General features: G+C 43.7%; 1 protein-coding gene across 5 annotated transcripts in view; it reads left to right on the top strand.

Annotated features, from left to right (window-relative positions):
• Positions 1 to 27094, top strand: part of ECE1 (endothelin converting enzyme 1) — a 4237764-nt gene that overhangs the window by 1387509 nt on the left and 2823161 nt on the right. For all 5 annotated transcript variants that reach the window (XM_044063171.1, XM_044063172.1, XM_044063170.1 and 2 more), the window contains one exon: positions 9609 to 9821. In XM_044063171.1, the coding sequence (XP_043919106.1) occupies positions 9609 to 9821 (213 nt within the window). The remainder of the gene's footprint in view (positions 1 to 9608; positions 9822 to 27094) is intronic.

Raw genomic sequence — 27094 nt, 5'->3', positions numbered from 1 at the left:
CAGATAGAGGTTCTGTACGCACTATAACCTTCTATCTGTGTTGTCTATTTTCATTTATCTTGGACTCCCCTATCTCTATCCTCCAGCCTTTGAATACCCTTTGGTGGAATGGATATTGAACATATAACTCTAGTGCATTTTGGCATAACTGATGTAGTGTCTTATGAAGGCTTTCTTGTTTGACTTTTTCTCTAGCCTGCAAACTCAAACTGAGGTAACAGAGAGCAGGATTGTGGGTAAGGGTAAAGCTCGAGTTTTTGGCCTGCGCATGCTGTAGCAGTGGCAGAGTCTGTTCCGATGTTCCCGAACCCCCATATGTCAAGGATAAATGAAAATAGATTGCACAGATGAACGTTAGGGTAAGTGCATAACTTTTTTTTTCCCACTCCTTAAAGAATCTTTGCAAGGAATCAACAAGGAGGAATGATGTGGTTCAGAATGTCCCAAGGGTTTAACCATAACACTTCCTTGGAAAACCCTCCTGTAGCAAGGGGGGGTGGGTGTTGATGGCTGTTGCCCTAGGGGTAGAGCCAGTCTGCAAAACCAGGGATTTTGAGGGCCCTTTTCTGAGAAATTCTTCCAGTGCTTCTGAAGGATTGCTTGACTGCCACACATTGGAGACAGTGTTGGGGGGGGGGGTTTATTCTTGCGCCATCAATCCTGGTAGGCCATTTCAGATTCATGGGTGCTGCGGCTAATCACCAGGGGATGCATAATTCATAGGTTCATAGGTAGGTACTAGGCTATCGGCCCTAGGGCCCATACACATCTAGCCAAAAAATGTACCCTGGCTTTCGCCACCCAAGAAATTTATTTTCCTGGTCCCTGTCGAGCAGAGCCACAGAAGTGATCCCCGGGGTGAATTTCCCATTTGCCATCCAGTCAAGATTTTTCTTGAGTGCTAATGAGGAGCTCTGTTTGACATAGGTAGTCTGTTCCAGAGTATGAGAAGTTTCTGGGACAGGAATCTATCCCTCCAGCTTGTTCTTTTTATTGTGGTGACAAGGTTTAGGTCCCTAGAGCATGTAGCTCGGAGGGATTGGGATTTCTTTAAGTGGAGCATGTCCAACAGCTCTGTGTTTGACATAGCTTTGTATGGTAGGCAGAGATCGCCCCTGAGTAGGCGGTATGCGATGGAGTAAAGCTGTAGTTTTTTGAGACGGTCTGCCTAGGGCATCTGTTTGAGGCCAGTAATCCTCTTTGTGAGGTATTTCTGTGGTCTTTCCAGTTGTAGATGTCTTGTGAGGTACATACCAAAAGGGGCGATGTTAATCGTGCATACAGCTGCAGTCATAACAGATGGGTTCTCCTGCCATCAGGCGGGTTCTCGGTCGGCCGAATTCCAAAGTCTAGGTCCGGCGTCGGTTGTCGTCGCTTCTTCCCTGACGTCAGTGCGACAGGGGTATAAAGGAACCAGCCGATGCCATTTTCTTCAGTCTTTCTTGCTGCGCAGTGCCCGAAGCAGAAGCAGTTCGCAAGTGCCGGTCGGCCAGCTCCTGAGATTATGAAAATTTGGAAACCGAAGTTTTCTTGAAAGCTAAGTACCCCATTGGGGAAACTTTTCTTGCCTCAGACTGATGTCAGACAAAGTTAATAATTGTATTTCTTGTGGGAAGCAAATACCGCATAAGGATTTCCATTCCCTCTGTATACCTTGTTTAGACCCAGACCGCGACGTCTCGGTCTGTTGCTTTTGTGCTACATTCAACAAACGCACCATTAAGTGTCGGGCGGAGTTCGCCCAGCATTATTTTGGGGAAGCATTTAACTATATTATGTCGTCGGATACTCAGACTCCAGTTTTGTCTAAAAAATGCAAAGATAAGGACCGACACGAGGTCCGCGGCCTCTACCGACACCACACCAAAGCTGACTACACGTGGTCCGGTTCTCAGCGAGGCGCCTACACAGCCCCTGACTACCGATGACACTTCTTTGGCGGTGTCTCCTGTGCCCGAGGTCACAGGCTCCTCGGCCCACACCCCGACTTCAGATACCGAAGCCACTCTTGGCGTTGAAACTCAGAATGTGGACAGGTCCACCTCCACTCAAGGTGTCTTCAGACCTTCCTCTTCTTTCTCCATCAAGGCTTTCACTAAGTCTAAAGCAACCATGCACTCTAAGAGACAAGCTACACGGGGCCCATCTCCAGGCCCCATGCCTAAGAAACAGATGCTTAAAATGGCTGAGGATTTGATTACGCTTATGAGAGGTTCTCAGCCCCCACCGGACAAAAGGCCCAGAGTGGAGGAAGATTCCCCCTCCTCTGATCAGGGCTCCATTATTTCAGAGCACTCTGGTGATCAGGAACCTTCTTACTCCCCTTTTAAAGACTCTGATGCGGAGGTGTCTATCCCTTCTGTACCCCCCCCCCCCCTGAGGATTACTCATTTGGGGAACTTTGCATACCTTAAGGGAACACTTCCACTGGGAAGGCCAAGATTATTCAGATTCCAAGAAAAGGCTTAGGGAATTTCTCTTGCTACCTCAGCACAGGCCTCGGGCTATACCTCCTGTCTTAGACATCCTAGATGATGTTTACTCGGAGGCCTGCCTTAACTCGGACTCTCTACCTCCAGCTCCAGTTAAGCCTGACAGGTACTACAGGGTTCCTGACTCTCACCAATTTCTATACAAAAGCCATGCTGCTGACCCAGAAACCATCTCACAGGGCCCCAAGGGAGTTAAGGCCTCCACTGCTAAAAATCCATTACCTTCCGAGAGAGATTCCAGATCCTTAGAAAGGCGGGGAAAAAAGGTATATACCTCGGCTACCTTAACCATGAGGGCCTTAAACTGTCAGTTCCATATGCTAAAATACCAACAGTTTTTGTTATCACAATTGAAAAGTAAAATGTCACAACCTGAACAACCAGACTTGAAGGACTTGCAGGATTTGATGCATAGTGCAGAACAAGTGGGTAAGCATACCTGACAATGTGGTTTTGATGCTCTAGAGGCCTCATGTAGAGCTGCTGTTACAGGATCAGTCATACGTAGGCATGCCTGGCTCAAGGAACAAGCCTTGCCTGATCATGTCAAAGCTAAATTACTAGACGCCCCTCTTCAAAAGGATGTACTATTTGGTGCTAATGCTGAGGAGGTATTAAGAAAAATGGAGGAAAAGGCTAAATCAATGTAAACTGTGAGATTTTCTACAGGTACAACCCCCACGTTTTAGTAGAAATTGGCCTTGCAAAAACTGGTCCTTTCCTGCCACGGACAAACCCCAAAGAGGCAGATACAGGCGCCCAAGGGGCAGAGGACAATTCCAAGGATTGTTTAGAGGCAGACAATGGCAAGCTCCTACACAAAGAGGTGGTGAGGTTAACTCGCAATCTTTCAGAAAGCAAACCCAATGACTTTCCCCTTTGCATGCCAAGCAAGTCTTAAATGGCAGCCCCCTTAGGAGGAAAGCTGGCATTATTTTAAAAAAATTGGCATATTGTCACAAAGGACAAATGGATCCTGGACATTATAAACAGAGGCTACAAATTCCCTTTTCACACCCTTCCAAAAATGAGAGGCACGCCAAACCTGCCACACAATCAAAGGGCAGAGGCACAAAGGCAAATTACAGATCTCATAAACATGAAAGCTATTCAAGAGGTACCTACGCACGAACAAGGTCAAGGTTTTTATTCCAGGCTATTTCTGGTACCAAGGAAGGGAAAATATTGGAGACCTATTTTGGACCTATCCATCCTAAACACATTTCTACTCCTACCAAAATTCAAGATGCTCACTCTACAGCAACTTCTTCCCATGCTGGGCAAGGAGTCTTGGCTGGTAACATTGGACCTCAAGGAGGCATACCTGCATGTCCCAATCAGACAAAATTGCAGAAGGTACCTCAGATTTCTTGCAGGTTCAACCCATTATCAATTATCTGCATTGCCCTTTGGCTTATCTACTGCACCCAGAGTATTCACGAAATGCCTGGCATCAGTAATTGCCTACTGCAGACTTCAAGGGATACAAATATACCCCTATTTGGACGACTGCCTGATCCAAGCGGATAGCAAGCACATTCTTCTGAAACATCTGGCTTATGTAATAATGTTGTTGAACTCTCTGGGATATACAGTCAACAAAAAGAAATCAAGGCTAATACCCTCTCTGAAGATAATTTTCCTGGGTGCCAATTTGGACACAAACACCCAGATGGCCTACCTCACACCAGAGAAGCAGGGGCAACTAATGAGCACTAGCAAATTGCACCAGGCTGACTGCAAGGAAAATCCTGCAGGCTCTGGGATTCATGGCATCTTGCATCTTACTAATCCCATGTGCAAAGCTGCATATGAGGAAACTACAATGGTACCTGAAAAACATATGGTGTCAGCACAGCCACAGTTTGGAAACAATAATACCACTACTTCCATGTCTGCAAAAGGAATTTCTGTGGTGGGCTCAAGCATGTCAAGCAAACACAGGTCTCCCATTCAGCAAGCCTCAAGCAAATCAAGTCATCACAACAGACGCCTCTGACTACGCCTCAGGGGCGCACATGACAAATCGGTGCATTCAGGGCAAATGGTCCGAAAAAGAAAAGCACCTTCACATCAATCAAAAGGAAATGCTAGCAGTAATAAATGCTATTATAGCTTTCAAGGACCTTCTACAACCAGGTCAACTATTGATAAGAATGGACAACACCACAGTTATGTGGTACATAAACAGGGAGGAACACATTCTTACCCCCTATACAGACTGGCCATGTCACTTTGGAACATGGCCATGGTCTTACAAATGGAACTACAAGCACAGTACTTGCCAGGCAAGGAAAACACGCTGGCAGACAACCTAAGCAGGAATATGACAGATCCACACGAATGGAAATTGCATCCAAAAGTTTTTGCAGAAATAATCCAAGAATGGGGAAGGCCTGACATAGATCTCTTTGCCTCCCACAAAAATCACCAATTGACAAAATTCTGCTCAAGGATTTTCCATCCTAAGGCCTGGAGTGTGGACGCTCTCTCTTTCAGTTGGACATCAATGACAGTTTATGCCTTCCCACCTCTTCCTCTGCTGCCCAAAGTTCTATTGAAAACCAGAGCAGACAGACCAAAGATGATTCTTATTGCTCCGGACTGGCCAAGGTAACACTGGTACCCACTCCTGAGGAGCCTGACGCATTCCCCACCATGGACCCTGCCTCTAATTCCTCTTTTTCTGACTCAGCACAGCTTCAAAACTCTTCACAGCCAGCTAAAAACACTCAATCTAGCCGCATGGAAGATTTCTTAGCATCACAACAGGCCCTACTCTCCAAGGAGGTGCAGGATGTCATTTTGGAGGCCAGAAGGCCATCAACTAGAAAAGCTTACTCCGCAAAATGGAAACTGTTTTGTGTCTGGAATGAGAAAAAGGGCCAGGATCCTGGAAAACTGAATTTACCTCAAATACTACAATATTTGGCTGAGCTGCTAAGCAGTGGACTTTCATTCTCCTCCATCAAAATCCATGCCTCAGCCATTTCTGCAGAATACAACACTGATCCACCTTTATTCTCTCACCCTCTCTTAAGACAGTTCCTCAGAAAGGCTAAGAATCTAAGACCTCCAAGGAAACAACCAATACCTGCTTGGGATCTTAATTTCATTCTGGAAAAACTGACCTTGCCTCCCTTTGAGCCAGCAGCCTCATCAGATTTGCAATATTTGTCCTGGAAAACCGCTTTCCTTCTGGCTATCACCTCAGCTCGTAGAGTTTCAGAACTACAGGCTCTCATGGCTGTCCAGCCTTTTATCATCTTCCATCAGGACAGAGTTTCCTTACGAACCAACCCGTCCTTTATGCCTAAAGTGGTATCCAGGGTAGCTTTAAATCAGGCCATACATTTACCTACTTTTTATCCCAATCCTCAAAACAAAGGGGAGAGATTACTACATTCCTTGGACATCCACAGACAACTGCGTTATTAGGACAGAACAAAGCCTTTCAGAAAATCAGAACAGCTCTTTGTGTCCTATGCTGTAGGAGCTCAAGGAAAGCCAATTTCCAAACAGACAATCTCAAAATGGATAGCCCACTGCATACGCTTTTGCTATTCCTTTCATGGCAAAACTGTACCTACAGGCATTAGAACTCATTCCACCAGGGCCACAGCCACCTCTGCAGCTTTCCTCAGAGGAGTTCCTACCAAGGATATTTTGGAAGCAGCCACTTGGAGTTCTGTGCATACCTTCTCCAAGCACTACAACCTACCATTATACTCCAAATCTAGAGCAGACTTTGCCACTGCAGTCTTGCAGGGCATTTTGGCTCCTCCTAGTTCCACCTAGTGCCTACCACCCCTTTCTTAGCTTTGGGATTTGGGATTCTACCTATCTGTTATGACTGCAGCTGTATTAGCACTCGAACATCTACATTTATGGTAGGTACAAAACTGTACTTTGTACTCTGTAATGGGTCTAATGAGTGATGAGTAGAGGGGAACAATGACCTCTCTTTTTCTGGATGAGAATCCTTTTGTGATGAGATGAGCCACATAGAAGGATTTCCTGACCACTGTGGCGATGTGATTATCAAAGGAGAGACTACTGTCCACCTGTGTCCCAAGGTCTCATCACATTTTCGGCATTAAATAGACTACCAGCTATGTGGTAGTTCATAATTCCCTTCCTTTACTCTCCTAAACCAAGGATTACCCTAGTACCACCTTAACAAACCGAATCTGTCACAGCAGAAGTAAAATAAATAAATAAAAATCTGTTAGAAAAAAGAGCCATCCAGCAGATCCTGCCAAACCAGATATAATCTAGAATGTACTCCAGGTTTTTTTTTGTTCCAAAAAAAGACAGGGGACCTAAGGTCAGTTCTAGTCCTCAGTCACTAAAATAGTGAGGAAGGTTTGTAGGGTGTTTTTTTTTTTTAAGGCGTCCATGTTGATACGATATTACGTTTGCATCTGCAAACCGATCATAATTCTTTGTAGTGCATGGAAGCTCTGTGTACTACAAGTTACAGTAAAAACGTGGAGGGTGGGGCAAAAAATGCTAAGGGATTTACAGTCTGTCAAAGACATAAAACACTTATAGGGTGCTTTCAGAAAGGTGATGTAACACAGTCCCTTATGTTTACACTCCCCTTCCATGCTTCTCATCTGTCCAGATTTTTGCCTCGTATGTTGAATCTCTTCCTCATAAAGTCTGTGGTTTTTGGACAAATTACTGAGGACTGAAGGCACTAAATAATGGCATACATTTAGGTTTCAGACTTCATATCCTTCAGAAAATCAGTTTAAAACAGGAAGTCAGAGGCATCTTACTGACAGCAGGCAGAAACAAAATCTTTTATTCTGCCTGTCATTTGTATTGGCAGATTTTACTGCCTAGTGCAGGATCCGACCTTAACTTTAACATGGAGTACTTGATATTTAAGGTCGGGTGTCACTCAACTCTAATGCTTCAGTGAGTTGTCTTTTTCCAAATATTGGAGGGTAATGCGACCGTTCCATGCAGTACAGTAATTTTTTGAAAAGGAGTGTTATCAAATGAAGGGGTAGCTATGGGGGTCAATGTGTGCCCCAGTACATGCCCATTATGTGGTAATGGGAAACTTTTCTTTTGTAAGGTATTTTCCAAAAATGTTTACATTTACATTTGCACTAATGAGATCTTTATTTGGAAAGGTAATGAGCTTTAATTAGAACAGTTGCATACCCTTTGAAACATTTTATGTACGGAAAACAGAATTACAATTAAGGCAGAGGATTTATGAACTTGATTTTAGCATTGGAATGAGAGACTTAGTGAAGGAATGTAAACATTTTAAAAGGTTTTTATTTTAGAAATTCTCAGTTTTTAAGGGTTGGAGGGGTTAAGAAAGCATGCCTGAATGCAAGAAATTATGGCAGTTGACATCTGACATATCAAATGCAGTTGAATGAAAACATTCCCATTAATTATGCTTAAGTTACATGGTGCTAAACTACAATGAATATTAGTTTTTTTAAATAATATTATTTCTTGGATATTTTATTTTTTAAAGTTTTGTTTATTTCCACAGTCCATGTTTGAACATGATTGTTTACATTACATGTTTTATATGGTGTGTTTGGTGAGACATCTAAAAAGGGATGCTTGGGAGTGCTTTGATATTCTGTTGAAGTCTCTTGAATGTAAGAGAAAATCATTTATGGTGCTTTAAATACGTTTCTTAATGACTGCAGCTGAATTTCTTTTTTTTGGATTACTAGTGAATGCAAGTGTCTGGTTCCATGTAGTTGGTTTTGTGCGGTCCATGAAATTTATCAATTTATGAGAATGTAAAATGTTCAGTGTTAGTTGGGATTATCCATACCAAAAGGTAAAAAGGGCACCCAGACAGACCATTCAGTAAAAACTACAAGAAAACCCCAGACAAGTTAGTTTTCACTGTGTCGCTACTTAAAAACTGTAGCGGAGGTCCATGAGATGCATCCATATTACCTATTCAGGACATCAGGTGTTTCAGCGTCATGGCTTCTGAATGTCCATTACTTTTTTACTTTATGTTTTTATGGTTACATTCAGGCCAATAAAGCCAAACCCCACTGGGCCTGGATGTAACTATAAAGTAAAAAGAAGTCTTGGGACATTCAGATGCCATGTAGCCAACATACTTTGTCCTGAAGGGGTCATTTGTATGTATCCCATGGCCCCCACTACAGGAGGTTTAAAGTATCAACTCTAGCTTGTCTGGGTTTTCCTTGCAGTTTTTACCGAGTTAGAGTTGATATTAAGTTAGGATTACTGGTTTATTTCAATTGCACCGTAATCATTATGCTTTGAGTACCCACAAATTCACCTCTGGTATGACTGACCTTTTTCTCCTTGAAAAAGAAGGGAAGGGCTAAGCAGGTACGGTGAGGTGTAAATGGCCACAGGGCCCAGTTGTCTTACATTTATTATGATTCTGTAATAAGTCTCACACAGTCTTAAGTGTGCCTTAACATGATGGTTAAGACTGCGCTATCTGTGATGGTTATTCTAATTCCTTAAATATAAGGTTATTATTTGTTGTCTGTGATGGATATTTAGCTGCCTTAAACATAGGATTATTGTAATGTTTCAAGTAGTTTTTTTTTTAAACAGATTTTATTGTTTTCACACAGTTGATACAAATAGGATAAAGTTCTGTAAGATAACATACTTTAGGTAAGTACAATTTTAATTTGAACTCTGACTCTAAATTTAAACCTAGTCCAGTCTTCGCAGTAATGAAGGTGAAGGTATGATTTGAACTAAGGTGGTTATTCTTAGATTTAACCTTAATCCTATCAGAGAGTAAAACTATTGGTTAGGATTAGGTTTGTCTTTACAGTTCAGCTTCACCGTATGGCTAAAACACAACCACAACATAGCTGACAACCAGCTATATTCTTCCTTGCGTTTGCTATGAACTCTGGGTTTAGTTTGTGTCTCTCAGTTGTATCCATTTTAGAGTAAGCATATTTAAAGTGTGATCTTTCACTGCTTTTATTTTAACAACTCCTATAACTTGTCCCATCACCTGTTTGTAAACATGAGTAGAATATGTAAGCATTATTGTATTGATACGTATTCTTTTGCCCCAGATTTGTTCTGTAATGTAAACATTGTTTTGCTTACTTGTTCTAGGCCCCTTGAAGGTCTGTCTGAATGACTCTTGTATAAAAGTAGCTAGTTCTGTTCTGAGTTCCTTGGATCCATCCATAGATCCTTGCGAGGATTTCTACAGCTATGCATGCGGAGGCTGGATAAAGACAAACCCTCTCCCAGATGGGCATTCAAAGTGGGGGACATTCAACAATCTATGGGAGTATAATCAAGCCGTCATGAAACATTTACTCGGTAAGAAATTTTAATTTGCTGTTTCTCAGATTTTCGAGCATATTTTGTCGTGTGCAAGTTTTGCTCTTGAATGATGCCAGAGACTTAGACATGCAACATTTTTCTTTCTTGGGATTTGGGTGTGTGGAACTAAAAACATTGCTCATACAGACATGTTTAGATGTCATTGCTATTTTAGGAGATAAATCTATGTGGGACTGTATGTGAATAAAGAAGGATATTTGAAAATGCTGTTATGCAGTTTTTAAAAGGAAATGGAACTCCTTTCCTGTGGCTTTTTCTAATGGTTATACCCTCAGTCCTACCTCCTGTAAGAGTTTGCTCTTACAGGAGGTAGGACTGTAAGAGTTTGCTGTGCAAATCAATTATAAATGATGCCATGAAGTCAGGATAGGTTTTAGCCCTTCTTCGTGGACTATGTAGCAATAAAATGATCTGATGGTGTCATTTTCATTCATTCTTCAACTTATGGGTATCTGTCTGACATTGGTTCTGACCTGGCTACTTTTACCAAACTCGTGGATTCAGTTCTCAAGCTTCTCCCTTTACCCATCATACCCCACTCTCCTGATATACGTCATAGGAAGTTACTAGGCTAATGGCCCTGGGGCCCTTACAAGCCTAGCCAACAGTTTATACCCAAAAAGAAACCTCAGCACCTGTTACCCCTGTCAATGAGGGACACAGGTGGAACCCTTGGGACAAATTTGTGGTTATCCATCCACTCATTAACGTTGCACTTGAAGAGGGTCAGTGAGGTGCTCTGTTTGACGTGTATGGGAAGTCTATTCCAGAGGCAGGGCAGCTTCTGGGAGATCAAACTGTCTACCTTAGATATTGCTTGCTGCCAATATCGTTCAGACACAGATTTCTGCTTTCTAGCATAGAGATAGCCTTTTATGCAACACTCTAAATTGGCCCTAGGTGTGAGTGTGTGCATGTGTGTTTCTTCTGTGGAAGGTTGGGTGTTGGGTTGGCAACTAGACACTGTAAAACTCCACTGGAAATTGTGTTCTGCTGTGCTGACCAGTAATGGGAAAAGCTGAAAGGTGAAGAAGTTGCTTCCTTCCTCCCTCCTTTACTCTTGTATAGCAGTTGTATTTTCTCTGCGTTTTCTTCACATTTTCTCCTTTTCCTTTTCTGTCCCCTGTTAGGCCTTTCTTTCCATTTGGAGTATTCTTTTTGTACCATTGTTTGTTTATTGACATCGCATTACCAGAATAGTTCTACTGGATAGAAGTCCATTTTCAGTGGAGGCCCAGGGAGAAAGCTCCAAATTATTACAAAACATTTTAAAAACAATTTTACAGGCTTAAAAAATTACAACAAAAACATCTGCAGTTTAAATTGTAACAAATTGGACATAATATAAGAACGTTTACAAGTTACAAGACAATCATTTAATATTTAGAGAAATTTTAGACAGTTTGTAGAGAAATTAAAGGTAAATTAGTCTAATACACTATGAAGTGAGGGAAATCAGGCTTATGGTATATTTAGAGAGAAAGTCAGGGAAGATAACTGGAATGAAGTAAGAAAGTAAGTAAAAAGCGGAGAGTAAGGAGGAATATGGAATGGAAAGGTACTTGTTCACATTTAGGGATATAGTTGAACCTGGTTACATTTAGGGATATTGGTGGCATTCCTGATCTTTGTGTTTCACTGTTGAAGTTCTCACTATTGGGGATTTCCAGCTGAAAAGCCCTAGGCCAGCCTGACTACCAGAGAAAATTGTTTTCGCGTCCCAGACTGGCAGGTGCCTCTATTAATGTCGTTTCACTCAGGTGTAAAGGTTCATAGGTTCATACTAGGCTATCTGCCCTAGGGCATTTATAAGCCTAGCCAGAATGTGTTTGGATTTCGCCACCCATTTTAAATTTATTTTGCTATGCCCTTTTTCAAGGTTAGTATACTGTGCCTCTGTCTAACAGTGACACAGAAGTGATACCCGGGGTAAACCTACGATCTCCCATCCACTCATCAAGATTTCTCTTGAAGAGAGTCAATGAGGGACTCTGCCTAACCTGGACTGGGATTTTATTCCAGAGTGAAGGGAGCCTCTGGGTTATAAATCTGTCCCTCCAGCATGTCCTATTTATTTCAGTGCTGAGGTTCAAGTCTCTCAAGTGCGTAGCTCGATGGGATTTGGATTTTCTGAGGTGCAGCATGTCCATTAATTCCGGGTTGGACATGGCTTTATACGTCAGGCACAGATCGCCTCTGAACAGGCGGTATGCCACTGAGTAGAGCTGGAGTTTCTTTAACCGGGCAGCATATGGCATCTGTTTGAGCCCTTTGATCCTCTTGGTGAGGTAGTTTTGGGGTCTTTCCAGTTGCTGCAGGTGTCTGGTAAGGTACATCCCAAAAGGGGCATTGTACTCAGTTATGGGCCTGATGAGGGATGAGTAAAGAGGTACAATGACCTCCCCTGATCTAGATGTGAATCCCTTCATGATTAGGTGGGCTATATAAAATGTTTTTCTAACCACTTTGGCCACATGGTTGTCAAATGAGAGATTGCTATCAACTTGGGTCCCCAGGTCCCTAATTACTTCTTCTGTACTTAATGGATTACCACCTATGTGGTAATTTGTGGGCACTTTGTTTTTGCCAAAGGGGATGACTATACACTTTTTGGCATTTAGCTTGAGGCCATGGCTCTGGCACCAGTTGTCTGTTTTTATGAGGCCCTTTTGGAGGATGCTTGTGTCGGCTGGATTGTCGATTATGACGCCCAGTTTGCAGTCATCTGCGAACTTGGTCAGCCACAGTCCTTCCGTGTTGGCCTGTACCTCCGAGAAATATATACCGAACAAGAGAGGTCCCAGGACTGAGCCTTGTGGGACACCACTTGTAATTGGTTTGGAGTCTGACATGGCTCCAGCAATTCTAACCATGTGGGTTCTGTCCTTGAGCCAGTTTGCAATCCATCTAGTGACATAGTGGTTTATATTTAAGCTGGTGAGCTTATCTATAATGCCCGAGTGGAGTATTGTATCGAAGGCTTTTGCAAGGTCCAGGTAGGCTGTGTGGACCACCTTCCCCTCGTCAATGGCCTTGGTGACTGTTTCAAAGAAATCAACCAGGTTTAAGAGGCAGGATCTGCCCTTAAAGCCGAACTGGGTAGGATCCAGTGTCTGTAGGTCCCCAATATCTTTATTTATGAGGTCCATGATGATCCTTTCCATAGCTTTGCAGACCAAGCTAGTCAGGCTTATGGGGCGATAGTTTCCAGGATCCGTTGAGGCACCACCTTTATGGAGAGGGACCACTGTTGCTGTACGCCACTCTTTGGGCACATATCCTGTAGTAAGGCTGAGCTTGAACAGTAGTTTTATGTTTGGGTTTAGCTCTTCTTGGAGTTCATGTAGGGCGCAGCCCGGGACACCGTCTGGTCCCATTGATGCTGTGTTTTTTGCTTTGGAGAAGGCGGCTCTTACCTGAGCATCTGAGATGTCAGGGGGGCAGCACTCTGCTGGGATAGATATTTGCCCTTTTGGTGAGGGGGGGGTTTGCAGTGAACCTGTCAGCTAGGATGTTGGCAATGTCTGTTGGTTCAGTGTATTTTTTGTCATTTTGGACTAATTCTGAGTATATCTGGGAATTACCACCCAGGTTCCTAACATAACTAAAGAAAGCCTTGTGATGATCCTTGGTGTCCTGTGCAATTTTTCTCTCGAAGCTGGCCTTAGACAATTTTATGAGTGCCCGTAGTTTTTTGCTAATACTGATCAGTGATGCCTTCCCTTTTTGGGATTTTGCTCTATCATTTAGTAGCTTCCTCCTTCTATTGTATAGTTTGTTTATGGCTGGGGTCCACCAGACAGGACGTCTGCCTTTGGAGGATTGGGTCTTGGTTTTATTTGGGATCGCATGATCCATGCATTCCTGAAGGTGTTCATAGAATGCGTTTATAAAGGATTCTGCAGTCTGGGCCGTATTTTCCACAGGCCCGGGGGCTTTGAAGGATTCCACCTCGGTTTTGAGGAGTGTGAAATTTGCTTTAAAGAAGTCTCTGTGCCATATGCTTAAAATGGCAGAAGATTTGATTACTCTGATTAGGAGGTTCTGCCCCCCACCCTGATAAGAGGGAGGGGGGTGGAACAGGGTTTGATAGTTTTGAACAGTGTTCACAGGCTTCAGAGTCTTCTGTGGTTGGAAAAAGAAGAGAGTTTTATTTATATTGATGATTGGGATGATGATTTCACTCCTTCTCTTCTCCCTCCTGATTTTTTTTCATTTCAGAGACTCTTCACCCATGAGGGAGCACTTTAAATGGGAAGGCCAGGATTACTCTGACTCAGGAAAGGTTTTCACTGTGGTTTTCTGGGCAGGGGGTGGGGTCGGGATGTGAATATCCAGTGAGATTAGGTTATGGTCTGATCTTAACAGTGAGGGATACACTTCTGGTCTGAAGCATAGAGTCCCCATGTTGGTGATGATCAGGTCCAGTATGTTTTCCCCTCTTGTGGGAGTGGTAACACGTTGTTCCATAGCATTTGAGTTTATAAATTCTAGGAACCTTTGGGCTAGGGTGTTGGAGCTAGAGTAATGCTCCCAGTCTATGTTTGGGTAGTTGAAGTCACCCAATATAATGGTGTTTGGAGAGACCTTCATATTTTCCAGTGTTCTCAGAAAGGCCGAGTGGGTTTCCTGGGTTTGGGAGGGTGGTCTGTAGCAGGCTATAAACTGGAAGGCAGTTTTACCCACTGTTAGTTTCACATGGATAGTCTCTGATGCTTCGTGCTTTGCCACCAACCTGGAGGTGTGGGTATTTTTGATGAATATCGATACTCCCCCTCCTTTTGTGGTTCGGTCCAAGTTTTGGGGCCGAAAAGCATGGTATGAGGTATAACCTGTTATTGCTGGGGTGCTCTCGGGAGCCCTGAACCAGGTTTCTGTTACTGCACAGATATCGATGTTCTCCATGCTAAGGAGAGTTTCGAGTGCGTGCATCTTGAGGTTTAGACTTCTGGCATTGAGTAGCATTACTCTTAGTTTCTTATCCCTTGTGATACCTATGGAGGTGGGTTTGTCTTTTGAGCCTTGCCTAAAAATGGCACTATGGGGGTAGCAAGAGCCTTTGCCAATATCCGAAAGCCGAGGGGTGACAGGTGCAAGCCGTCTCTAGCGAAGCATCGTGGCTTGTCGAGCATATCATCCCAAGCTGACAGGCATTGGATCCCCTTTGAATGACACCAGTACTTAAGCCAATTGTTGAAATTGATCATCTTGTCTTCATATTGTGGCATCATTCTTGGTGACGGTAAGATGCTACTCAAGGTCAGGGTCATACCGGCCTGGGCTACATGCTCAGAGAGCTCCTTTACGTCTCTTTTCATGTAGTCCAGGGAGGTACGTCTCAGGTCATTCACACCAGCATGGACAATGACCGAGTCATATTTGTACTTGCCTTGGAGTGACCTGAGTGCTTGTGTTATGTGGCAGATCCTAGCGCCTGACAGGCTGCTCAATGTGACCCTCTCCTTGTTCAGCCTGGTGAGCGGGACATCAGTGTGCCTGACGATAGTCACCTATTACAAGTGTATCAGGTGTGTTGTTTAGTCTTAAGGGCTGTGACTGTTTGGCACACTGGCTTTGTGAGATATGTGTTGCACGTGTTTTGTTTTGGGGTAGCGGTTGCTTGGGTGTCTGCTTTGGAGGTCTCTGCTGCTTTGGCAGATCTTTATTTAGAGCCTCCAAGTATGTTTTTGTGTGATTATGTGTTTGGTTTGCTGTCGTAGTAGGTCTATGTGAGACTGGAATTGTAGTGAGTGTGGTTTCCTTCTCCTCCTGACTGGTTATGCCAGTACTGAGTTGAGAGAGCTTAGCCTCCAGTTTGGCTATATGGTTGCATCTCTCACATGTGTTGGAATTTGTTGGGAGGAGGAGAGGGTTGTCTTTGTACATGAGGTAGTTGTAACATTGCCTCAAGATTCCCAGATTCACCCGCTGGACCGGAGAGAAGATTGACAACTGACCTTTGGACATGCTAGAATAATATTGGGAATTCCTTAATAATTGAAAACAAGGGCCAGTGGGGAGTGAGGGTGTAGTGCTTTTAATTTTTAGTGCTGACTTATATAATTGCTTTAGCGCGCAAGTGCCAGGTAACTTAAGTGCAATAGCCTGCCTACCTCATTACTTCAGTCTTTTCTTGCAGCCAGAGCCCAAAGCGGTGCACAGGAGCTTTGGTTGTTCCGCATCTGAGAGAAGCTGTCATCAGAAAGATAAGTACCCCCTTGGAGAACTGTCTTCTTTTCACTTAACTCGTATCAGATAAAGTAAATAATTGTCTGTGTTGTGGTAAATAAATCCCACACACAGACTTTCATACTCTGTTACTTGCTTAGGCCCAGACTGTGATGTTCCTAATTGTTTTTGTGCTAGGTTAAATGCTAGAACGATTACGTATGGGGCCAAATTCTTCGCTAATTTTCTATGACTAGAATCTGTTAAACTGCGTCTGGCACCCGCCGGTTGTCCCGATCGTGAGATGCAGAAAGAGAAGCATAAGCTTAAGTTGTTGGACAACAATCACTCCCCAGCTGACTCTCTTGCTAGACTGGTAATTCTTGAAGGTGAGGTACCTTCTCAGCCCCCTTTGACATTTGAAACAGTGACCCAGGCCTCTATTGGACCTGTTTGGAGTCCAACATGCCTTTGGTTCTTTCATCCTCCTTTGCTCATCTCTTCAGCTCATTGGTTGGGTCCACGGTTGCTCTGCAGGCCATAGCCTCTGACAAGCGCTCACTACCCAGTGACTTTTAAAGACCTAGGCCTACACCTGTGTATTTCCAGCACAGTCAGACATCAGGGTGGCAGCGCTGTTAGGCCTAAGGCCAAACCCACCCCAAAGAAAGGCATTATGGCGGGGCCTCTACCCAGGCCTATGGGCTTTAAGTTTCTGGGATCCTAACAGGATTTGATTAAGCTGGCTAATGACTTAACAGCGTAAGGGCCAGACAGACCATAGAGGAAGCTCCCCCAGGAAAAGAGATGCCTGTTCTGATTTTGACCCAGAACCCTTACTTTCTGAGGCGGATTCAGAATTTTGAGGAATATGGGTCAGAAGAAAGGACCCTCTTACACAGCCTTTGAGGATTCATATTCTGAGGAGGACCTTCCCTCAGCTTCACCTCCAGAGGATCAAACTTGGGGAGACCCTTCATGCAATGAAGCAGCATTTTTCAGTGGAAAGCACAAGATTTCCCCCAGGCCAAGAGGAGAGTTAGGAAGTTGTCGGACCTTCCTGAACACAGACCTTTAGCTATCCCTCCCATTATGTAAGTGGTAGAGGATGTTCTCCAGTATGCCTCCATGAATCCTGATTCACCCCCCCCCCCCTCTGCTCCTAGGCAACAAAGATTTTGCAGGGTGCAAGACACCCATAAATACCTGTTAAAAGAATCCTTCAGCTGACCCAAAAATAGTTACACCGGGGCCTAAAGGGGCTAGGGGCCAGTACCTCCAAGAATCCCTTGCCCATGGAGAAGGAGTAGGGCCATGGACAGGTTCAGAAAGAAGGTATACATCTTTTCCAGTCCATTTTTGAAGGCCCTCAGCTGTCAATTCCATGTGATCAAGTATCAGCAAGCCATCCTGGATCAACTCTCAGAAAATTCAGCCATGGAAGATATAAACCTTTCTGAGAAACTTTGGGCTCATCACTCCAGTTTCTAGGTGACTAAACAGTCTACATTGTGCCAATGATACCATGGAGGCATCCTGCAGGGCAAATGTCACTGGTTCAGTGATTAGAAGACATGCCTGGCTTAGGGAGCAGTCTCTCCCTGAACGTGTAAAGCTTAATCTTTTGGGCACTTCCCTTGACTGACTTTTTGAACCAAAAGCTGAAGCAGTCCTCATAAAGATGGAAGAAAATGTGAAGTCCATGCAGACAGTTAAGAATTTCCTACAAGTGCAACCACCTAGGTTTCAGCAGGACCTTTCCAGCTAAGCACTGGTCCTTTCCTACCCACACTAGGAGTAAACCAAAGACCTCAGAGATACAGAACTTCCAAGGAACTTCATCAACAACAAAGGTCAAGGTAATGAATCTCTGAAACACCCAGGCAAGGGAGTTCTAGGTCACAGCCCCCAGCCAGAGAACAGTTGTAACTCTCCCACTCGTCTCCACCATCCTACCACCCCCACAAAACTAGGAGGAAGACTTACTCTCTTCCTCCAAAACTGGACCCACAGTTCTTCAGATCAGTGGGTTCTGAACATTATTGCAAATGGTTACAAACTCACTTTCAAAGGGCCTTTAGTATACTTTGGTTGCCCAAATGTACTGCCAAAAAAAAAAAAACTTGGGCGCTCGAGCATATTCAGATCCTGTGTTCACACTGAGTGGTGGAGCCAGTAGCAGAGGAACAAAAAAGAAAACGCTTTTACTCAGTTATTCCTAGTCCCAAGAAAAGAAGGGTGTTGGTGCCTCATTCTGGACCTGTCCAGCTTAAACCATTTCCTGAGGATACCAAAGATCGAGATGCTGACACTACAGAAATTACTACCCATAACTCCAGGGGCCTTCATGGTCTTTAGACTTAAAGGATGCCTAGTTACACATTCCTGTTTAAAAATAGCACATAAGCTTTCTTTGCTTTAGAGCAAGCTCCTGTCACTATCAGTTTTCATCTCTGCCCTTTGGGTTGTCTACTGCACCAAGGGTTTTCACAAAGTGCTTGGCACCGGTCATTGCTTACTGCAGAACCAAATGGGTCCAGATTTACCCAGACCTGGACGATTGCCTATTACAAGCTGCAGAGATCCCAAAGATCTGAAGGTCACTCAAGACCTCCTGACTTCTCTGGAGTCCACTCTAAAGTTCAAATCCAACTCTGTCTCATCTAGACAGATGGTCTTCCTGGAGACACTTCTGGACTTCCTCCCGGACAAGATCACCCATTTACATTTAGAAGTAAGAGAACTATATTGGATTATTAAGCTGAATGCAACTGTTGCCCTAGGACTGAATGAAAGTTTTTCATTATTACCTATATTTAAAAAGCAAACTTTAGATATTTCACTTACAGTAGGTTTTAATATTCAACAATTTCCAGTTTTTATGGCCTGCGTGTTAGTTTTAATAGAAAATAGTTATGATTTTGCAGTGTTTTTTAATGCAACGTCTGAATTTGTTCATGCTTATCTTAAGGCAATTGTGTTGTAAGCTAATTGAACTTCAAGGTGTTAATGATTTTGTATATAAAAGATTTGGTGTGGAGTTGGCATTTTGTTCTGAAGAAGTCCCAGTTTTTTTTAGGGCCAAAAGCACTTAACTTGTTTAATTTGTTTAATAAATATTCTAATTTTATTTATAGTGTTCTGGTTTTGAGCTTTATAGTGTTTTTGACCCTCAGGGACTGGTTTACTTTATTTTCTTGGTTTTATTAATATGGTGCCGTTCAAATGGGTTTTTGTTTTATTTCCGTTTGGTTGGGTTTTGAACACAATGGACACTAGAACGGGGAATCCTGCCTATATCTTTTTGAAAGCAAGAGAATTGTTTATCTCCAAATATGGAACGGAATAAAGGAAAACAGTCAGTTCAACCAGAAATGTTAGGATCTGTCATTCACTTGGTGACATTACTAGGAGTGAAAGTGACTTGCAACTAATCGCTCTGCTTTCTCAGCAAGTAGCAAATTTAGACAAGGTTGAACTACAAGTTCCACAATCCTCCGAGGTTGTACAGATGCCAGACTGGCCAATAAGGGTGATTTTACAGGAACCATGACTGAAGAAGAGATAATGACTCAACAGCCTTGTGTAGTCAACACGAACCAAAACCAAAGGGATTTAAAGGGACTTCATTTTAGGGAATGAATTTGGGTTCCTTCCAAAATATAGTGAACTGGCACAACGCGGCAGCCTCCCAAGACTTTCAATACCAAAATGAAAGAGTTTGAATCTAACCTATTTAAGGTGCATAACTTAGTGTGACAGTTTGTATCTGGGTGAAAGCCTTAAGAATAAGCATGTACCTATAGGTCTGAGACTATTTAAGTTTCCAAATGGTGTCCAGGTCAGTGACTGTAATACGGACAAATTATTTTTAATGTTTGACCATTTTCGGTTTGAACTGATGGAGTTTATTATTAACATTAACAAATTACGTATTAAATTACTAGTTGAGCTGGTTAAACTTAATGGTGAAATTTTGAATGATTTATTGTTTGAAAGTAATGTCAAGAGGTATGATGACATCTTTGACAGAGTTGAGGAAAATGTTTAATTTAGAGTGAAAATGAAAAAAAAAATGAGTAGAGATGAAACTGATTACCTAAAGAAAAATGTCTTTCCCAGTTCTTAAGTCTTGTTTCTCTAATACCCTGGATACTCCAGGGGATTTCCCACACGAGTTAAAGGGGAAGTGTATGAAGAAGGGTTTGATTCCTGTGGTGAAGTACAATAAGGGTATGAAATAGTGGGCTAAGACTGTGAATCCCATTACCTCCCACTTGGAAGATTTGAGCGTATTGAGAATAAGAATAAGCAGATGTTCTTTGTGTTTCACTGTTGCAGTCATCACATTTGGATTATCCTGCCAGGGTAGCCCTCGGCCGGCCTGAATACCAGAGGCTTAGTATTTCTGCGGTGGTTGCTGCTGTTTCAGGACTGACGTCAGGTCGTCAGTAGTACAAAGTAAGGCAGCCGGCGCCATTACATCAGTCTTTCTTGCCGCGGAGCCCGAAGCAGTTTGCACGAGAGCTGGTCAGCTGCTACCCAAGTTTCGTTTTCTGAATTGAAGCTGAAGTCTTCAAAAGCTAAGTACCCCATTGGGGATCCTTTTTTCTTGCAAGAAAAGTGAGCACAAGCAGAGCTGGGGATCACAATGATGCAAAAAATCCATTCTTTTTCCACAAGCCGCTGTTGTACAATGAAAACTTTTAATGTGAAGTTCTATCTCGCCGTTCATTGTTACAGATGGGTTCGGAGCCGATCCTCGGCTCCAAGTTGGCCTACTACAAAGCTCGAGGTCTTCAGATAGCTCGAGGCCAAGTCCCTATCCCATGTTGCACCTAGAGTTACCTCAGATCTAGTTTGCTGCTGCAGTAGATCGGAAGATGTCCTTCAAGGATGCATCTGCAGTCCTTACAAATGGGTTGTCCTGTCATCAGGCAGCCCCTCGGTCGGCCGGATTCCAAAGTCTGGGTCTGGCCTCGGCTGGTGTCGCACTTCACCCAACGTCATAGCTGCAGTTGTTCGGGTATAAAGGTATCAGCCGACGCCATTTTCCTCAGTCTTTCTTGCCGCGTGGCGCCCGAAGCAGAAGCTGTTCGCAAGTGCCGGTCGGTCAGAACCTGAGATTACTACTACAAGTACCGAAGACTTCTAAAAAGCTAAGTACCCCGTTGGGACTCTTTCTTGCCTCAGCCGATGTCAGAAAAAGTGAATAACTGTTTAACTTGTGGGAAACAAATACCTCATAAAGATTTCCACTCTTACTGCTTACCTTGCTTAGGCCCAGACCACGACGTAGCAGCTTGTCTAGCTTGTGCTTCTTTCAACCGACGGACACTTAGAAGTCGGTCGGAATTTGCTGAAGAGTTTTTCGGCTCCGATTTCGCTTACGTTATGCCGTCGGATACTCCGACTACGCAAATTTCTAAAAAACGCAAGGAAAAGGACCGACACTCACGGTCCGCGGTTTCGGCCGAAACCGCGGTTAAGCCAACCGCAAGTGTCTCTGTTTCGGCTGAAACAGAGTCCACGGTTCTTCCTTCGGCCGAAAGCTTGCCAATTACCAAGGCTTCATCCAGCCAGGCTGAATTTGCTACTGAAATCACACCTGCTCTTGCAGGTTCGCAGGATTTATCTGATACTATCCCTTTGGATATTTCTACCCCTGCACGTGGAGCTGCTAGGCCTCCTGCATCCATGTCGATTAAGGCCTTTGCCAGGGCTAAAGCAGCTAAAACTACCAAAACTGTGCCTGCTAAGACCCCCTCCCACAGGCCTAGCTCTAGTTCACAAATGCTTAGTCTAGCAGAGGATCTCATTTCTTTAATCCGGGGATCCCAATCACATCCAGACAGGGCCTCTCACCCACCTCCAGAGAAGAGGATTAGAGTAGAGCCCCCTGAGCCAGTTTCTTCAGATGGCTCCTCTGATGAATCAGATAATTCAAACCCTCCAGAAGGCCCCTTCTCTCCTTATGAGGACTCTGATGCAGAAGACTCCATTCCTTCTGTCTCTCCACCTGAGGAATTTTCTTTTGGGGAAACCTTGCATGCTATGAGGGAACAATTTCAATGGCAGGGCCAGGATTTTTCAGACTCTAGGAAAAGGCTTAGAACCTTTTTGCATTTGCCACAGCATAGGCCTTTAGCCATTCCTCCAGTACTTACTGTTGTGGATGATGCTTTTAATGATGCTTGTACTGCTCCTGATTCTCTTCCTCCGGCCCCTGCTAAGCCCGATAGGTACTACAGGGTTCCGGACACACATTATCATTTGTATAAGGCCCCTTTTGCAGATCCCGAAACTATCTCCCAGGGGCCCAAGGCTGTAGCAGCTTCTTCTACCAAAAACCCCCTCCCCTCTGAAAGGGAATCTAGATCCTTAGAGAGATGGGGTAAAAAAGTTTACACTTCTGCTACTCTTTCAGCTAGGGCTTTGAACTGTCAATTCCACATGATTCAGTATCAGGAATTTATGTTAGACCAATTAACTAAAAAACTGTCCTCGGATGAACCATTAGACAAAAAATCTGTACAGGAAATGGTACATAACATTCAGCAGGTCAGTAATCATTCCTTAAAATTTGGCTATGATGCACTGGAGGCTTCCTTTAGATCAGCCATGACTGGCACAGTGATCAGAAGACATGCATGGTTAAAAGAGCAGTCCTTACCATACCATGTTAAATCAAAGCTCCTAGATGCTCCCATGGATAAGCTCAATTTGTTTGGCTCCCCTGCGCAGCAGGTGCTGAAGAAGGTGGAAGATAAAGCAAAATCTGTCCAGACAGTCAAGGATTTCTTGCAGGTCCAGCCTCCAAGGTTTAGCAGGAACTGGCCTTCCAAGAATTGGTCCTTCCCAGACACCGCCAGAGCTCCGAGAGGCAGGAATAGGCGCTCAAGAGGCAGGGGTCAATCCAGAGATGCCTACAGGGGACGTCAGTGGCAGGCTAACAACCAACGAGGTACAGCCACAGATCCAGCCACCACCACTTCCACAGGACAATCACAGTGACTTGGCTCTAGCACCGCCTACCAGGGAACAACTAGAGGCACCCTTAGGCGGGAAGCTAGCCTTATTTTCAGTAAACTGGCATTACATCACAGGAGACAAATGGATTTTACAGACAATAGACCAAGGTTACAGGTTTCACTTCCATACTCTACCAAGGAAGAGAGGAATGCCAAACCTACCTCCAAATCAGAAGACAGAAGCTCTAGAACAAATAACTCACTTACTAAGGATGAGAGCTGTAGAAAGGGTACCATCTATGGAACAAGGGCAAGGATTTTACTCCAGACTCTTCCTGGTACCAAGAAAAGAAAACCAATGGAGACCTATTCTCGACCTGTCCGCTTTAAACACATACCTCATTGTTCCAAAATTCAAAATGCTGACCTTACAGCAGCTTCTTCCCATGCTGGGCAAGGAGTCTTGGCTGGTAACTCTAGATCTCAAGGAGGCATACCTGCATGTCCCCATACGACCAAATTGCAGAAGATACCTCAGATTTCTTGCAGGATCAGAGCATTATCAATTCTCAGCATTGCCCTTTGGCTTATCTACTGCGCCCAGAGTATTCACGAAATGCCTGGCATCAGTAATTGCTCATTGCAGGCTTCAGGGAATTCAAATTTACCCTTACCTGGACGACTGCCTGTTACAAGCGGACAACAAAATCAAATTAACAAAAGATTTGGAAAGGGTCATTCATCTACTACAAGCCCTGGGATACACAGTCAGTATAAAAAAGTCAAGGCTGATACCATCCCAAAGGATAACCTTCTTGGGTGCAGATCTGGACACAACAAAACAAATGGCATTCCTGACAGTAGAAAAACAGGAGCAACTCCCTTTCTACTTCATGGCATTAACAACGCAGAACCAGCTAACAGCAAGAAAAGTCCTGCAAGCTCTCGGTTACATGGCATCCTGCATAATATTAATTCCACATGCCAGACTACATATGAGAAAGTTACAGTTGTACCTAAGGAATTTATGGTCTCAGCACAAGCACAGCCTAGAAACCCAAATTCCAATAATTCCATGCCTGAAACAAGAATTCCAATGGTGGGCCCAGGCCTGTCAATCAAACAAGGGACTGCCCTTCCACAGCACTCAACCAAGCCAGACCATCACAACAGATGCCTCAGACCTCGGTTGGGGGGCACACATGCTGGACAAGTGCATACAAGGCTTATGGACTCAAGACCAGCTGCACCTACACATAAATCAAAAGGAAATGCTGGCAGTAAAACTGGCAATTCAGGCATTCAGACCATTTCTTCAACAGGGTCAACTGCTGATAAGGACGGACAACACCACAGTTATGTGGTACATCAACAAACAGGGAGGCACACATTCATACCCCCTATGCCGGATGGCAATGGACCTCTGGAATGTGGCACTGAGCTTCAACATTCAGCTACAAGCAATTTTTGTGCCAGGAAAAGAAAATATACTAGCAGACATCCTAAGCAGAACTACCACGGATGCCCACGAATGGATGCTGCATCCGGACATCTTCAAAACCATTACAGGGAAATGGGGACTGCCAGAAATAGACTTATTTGCATCCCCACACAGTCACCAACTGAAAAAATTCTGCACAAGGACGTACCACCCACTTGCTTGGAAAGTGGACTCCCTATCTTTCAGTTGGACAAACCTGACAGCTTATGCATTCCCACCTCTTCCTTTGATGCACAAGGTGCTATTGAAGATCAAAGAAGACCGTCCAAGGATCATTCTGATAGCTCCAGACTGGCCAAGGCAACATTGGTACCCATTACTGAGGAGTATGTCTCTGGAACAAATATGGCCTCTACCCCTAGTTCCCCTTGCTGTTAACACAGAACAACTTCAAAATCCTGCATCCAAACCTGAAAACACTGCAGCTGACTGCCTGGAACATTGCATAAGACCAAATAACCCAGTTTTATCTCAAAGGGTTAAAGACATTATCTTGGAGGCTCGCAGACCCTCAAGAAAAAATTATTCAGCAAAATGGAAAAGATATTTCATTTGGAGTACTGCAAAAGGAGAGAATGTGTCACTGGTAAACATAGCTAACATCCTGGAGTACTTGGCAGAGCTCTTCCACAACGGCCTGTCCTATTCTTCCATTAAGATTCATGCATCAGCTATTTCAGCAGAATACAACTTGTATCCTCCAGTATTCTCACATCCTCTGCTCAGGCAGTTTCTGAGAGGGATTAAAAATGTAAAGCCACCCAGGAAGCCACCATTGCCAGCATGGGACTTTAACTTTGTGCTAGAAAAATTGACACTCCCTCCTTTCGAGCCAGCAGCAACAGCAGAATTACAGTACTTATCATGGAAAACTGCTTTCCTGCTTGCAATCACTTCAGCAAGAAGGGTATCTGAGCTACAGGCATTCATGGCAGTACAGCCCTTCCCGATCTTCCATCAAGATAGAGTATCCATGAGAACAAATCCTACTTTTATGCCAAAGGTGGTCTCCAGGGTATCTTTAAATCAAGCTATCCACCTGCCTACATTCTTCCCCAACCCAGAAAACAGGGGAGAAAGACTTCTGCATACCTTGGATGTACATAGACAATTACGTTACTACCTGGACAGGACCAAGAGCAATAGAAAAACTGACCAGCTACTGGTAGCATATGCAACAGGAATGGAAGGAAAAGCAATTTCAAAACAGACAATCTCTAAGTGGATAGGAAATTGCATTAGATTTTGTTACTCCTACCATGGAAAGAAAACTCCAGAAAACATCAGGCCTCACTCTACAAGGGCTACAGCCACTACCACAGCTTTTTTACGAGGAGTGGCTACCAAAGACATTTTAGAGGCTGCTACTTGGAGCTCCGTGCATACATTTGCCAAGCATTATAATTTACCTTTATACTCCAGATCCCGAGCAGGTTTTGCCACTGCTGTTTTGCAAGGGATCTTAACTACACCATAATCTATTTCTCCTCCTCCCCCAGTTTGGCTATGGTATTCTACCCATTTGTAAGGACTGCAGATGCATCCTTGAAGGACATGGTACAGTTTTGTACCTACCATAAGTGTAGATGTCCGATAGGCATGCATCTGCAGTCAGGATTACCCACCGTCCTTCCCCTCTGTGGTACTCCTAGGGTATTTGCCCATCTTGTAGCTAGCTGGGGGAATCTATTATGGTGTATTTGTTTGTATATATGTACTTACATGCTTATTTTTTGTTTGCTCTCTACTATTTGGAACCATTTGCATTTATCCAAATTTAGCCTTCCTAGAGGGCACCTGGCATCTGGGGCAAGAAACACTGAGGAAAATGGCGTCGGCTGATGCCTTTATACCCGAGCAACTGCAGCTATGACGTCGGATGAAGTGCGACACCAGCCGAGGCCAGACCCAGACTTTGGAATCCGGCCGACCGAGGGGCTGCCTGACGACAGGACAACCCATTTGTAAGGACTGCAGATGCATGCCTATCGGACATCTACATTTATGGTAGGTACAAAACTGTACTTTCTCTCTAGCTTGGGCCAGTAAAAACCTTATTTTTTCAAATATTTTTCAATATATTGATAATTTCTTCTGAATAGTAGTTTTAGATACTTAGATAAGCTCTTACAGCTTTATTCCCTTGGTGTGCATCTTTCATATATTAGTATCTGTCCCCATTTTTTCTTGGGCCTAGTTTAGATTATAGTGTGTGTTTAAATAGTAGTACTTGTTTAGATTTAAGTGCGTGTGCTTAGATAGTGACCTTTTTGTCACAACTTTGAGCTAAAGTTTAGATTTAGTGTGTGAAACAGTAGTATATAGTACTGTTGCATTTAGATAGTGACTTTCTGTCACAACTTAGATATTTTTATCTATCTTCTGCTTAGATAAATAGTTTGTGTGTGTGACGCTTTAGTCTATAGTTTTTAAAGCGCTTGTGGATTAAAATTGTTTGGGTGTGACCAGTTTTACAGTATCCTTTTTGATACTGTTTGATCTGAAGTTGTTAATCATCTTCCTATTCATCACTGATGGGTTTGGTTCCGAGCCCTCGGAACCAAGTTGGCCTAATACCAAGCTCGTGTACAGCAAAAACTCTTGAGCTA

This window comes from Protopterus annectens, chromosome 2.part1, assembly GCF_019279795.1.
Source record: "Protopterus annectens isolate FY-2018-M chromosome 2.part1, PAN1.0, whole genome shotgun sequence".
Lineage (NCBI taxonomy): Eukaryota > Metazoa > Chordata > Ceratodontiformes > Protopteridae > Protopterus > Protopterus annectens.
This window is presented reverse-complemented; position numbering and strand designations above follow the sequence as displayed.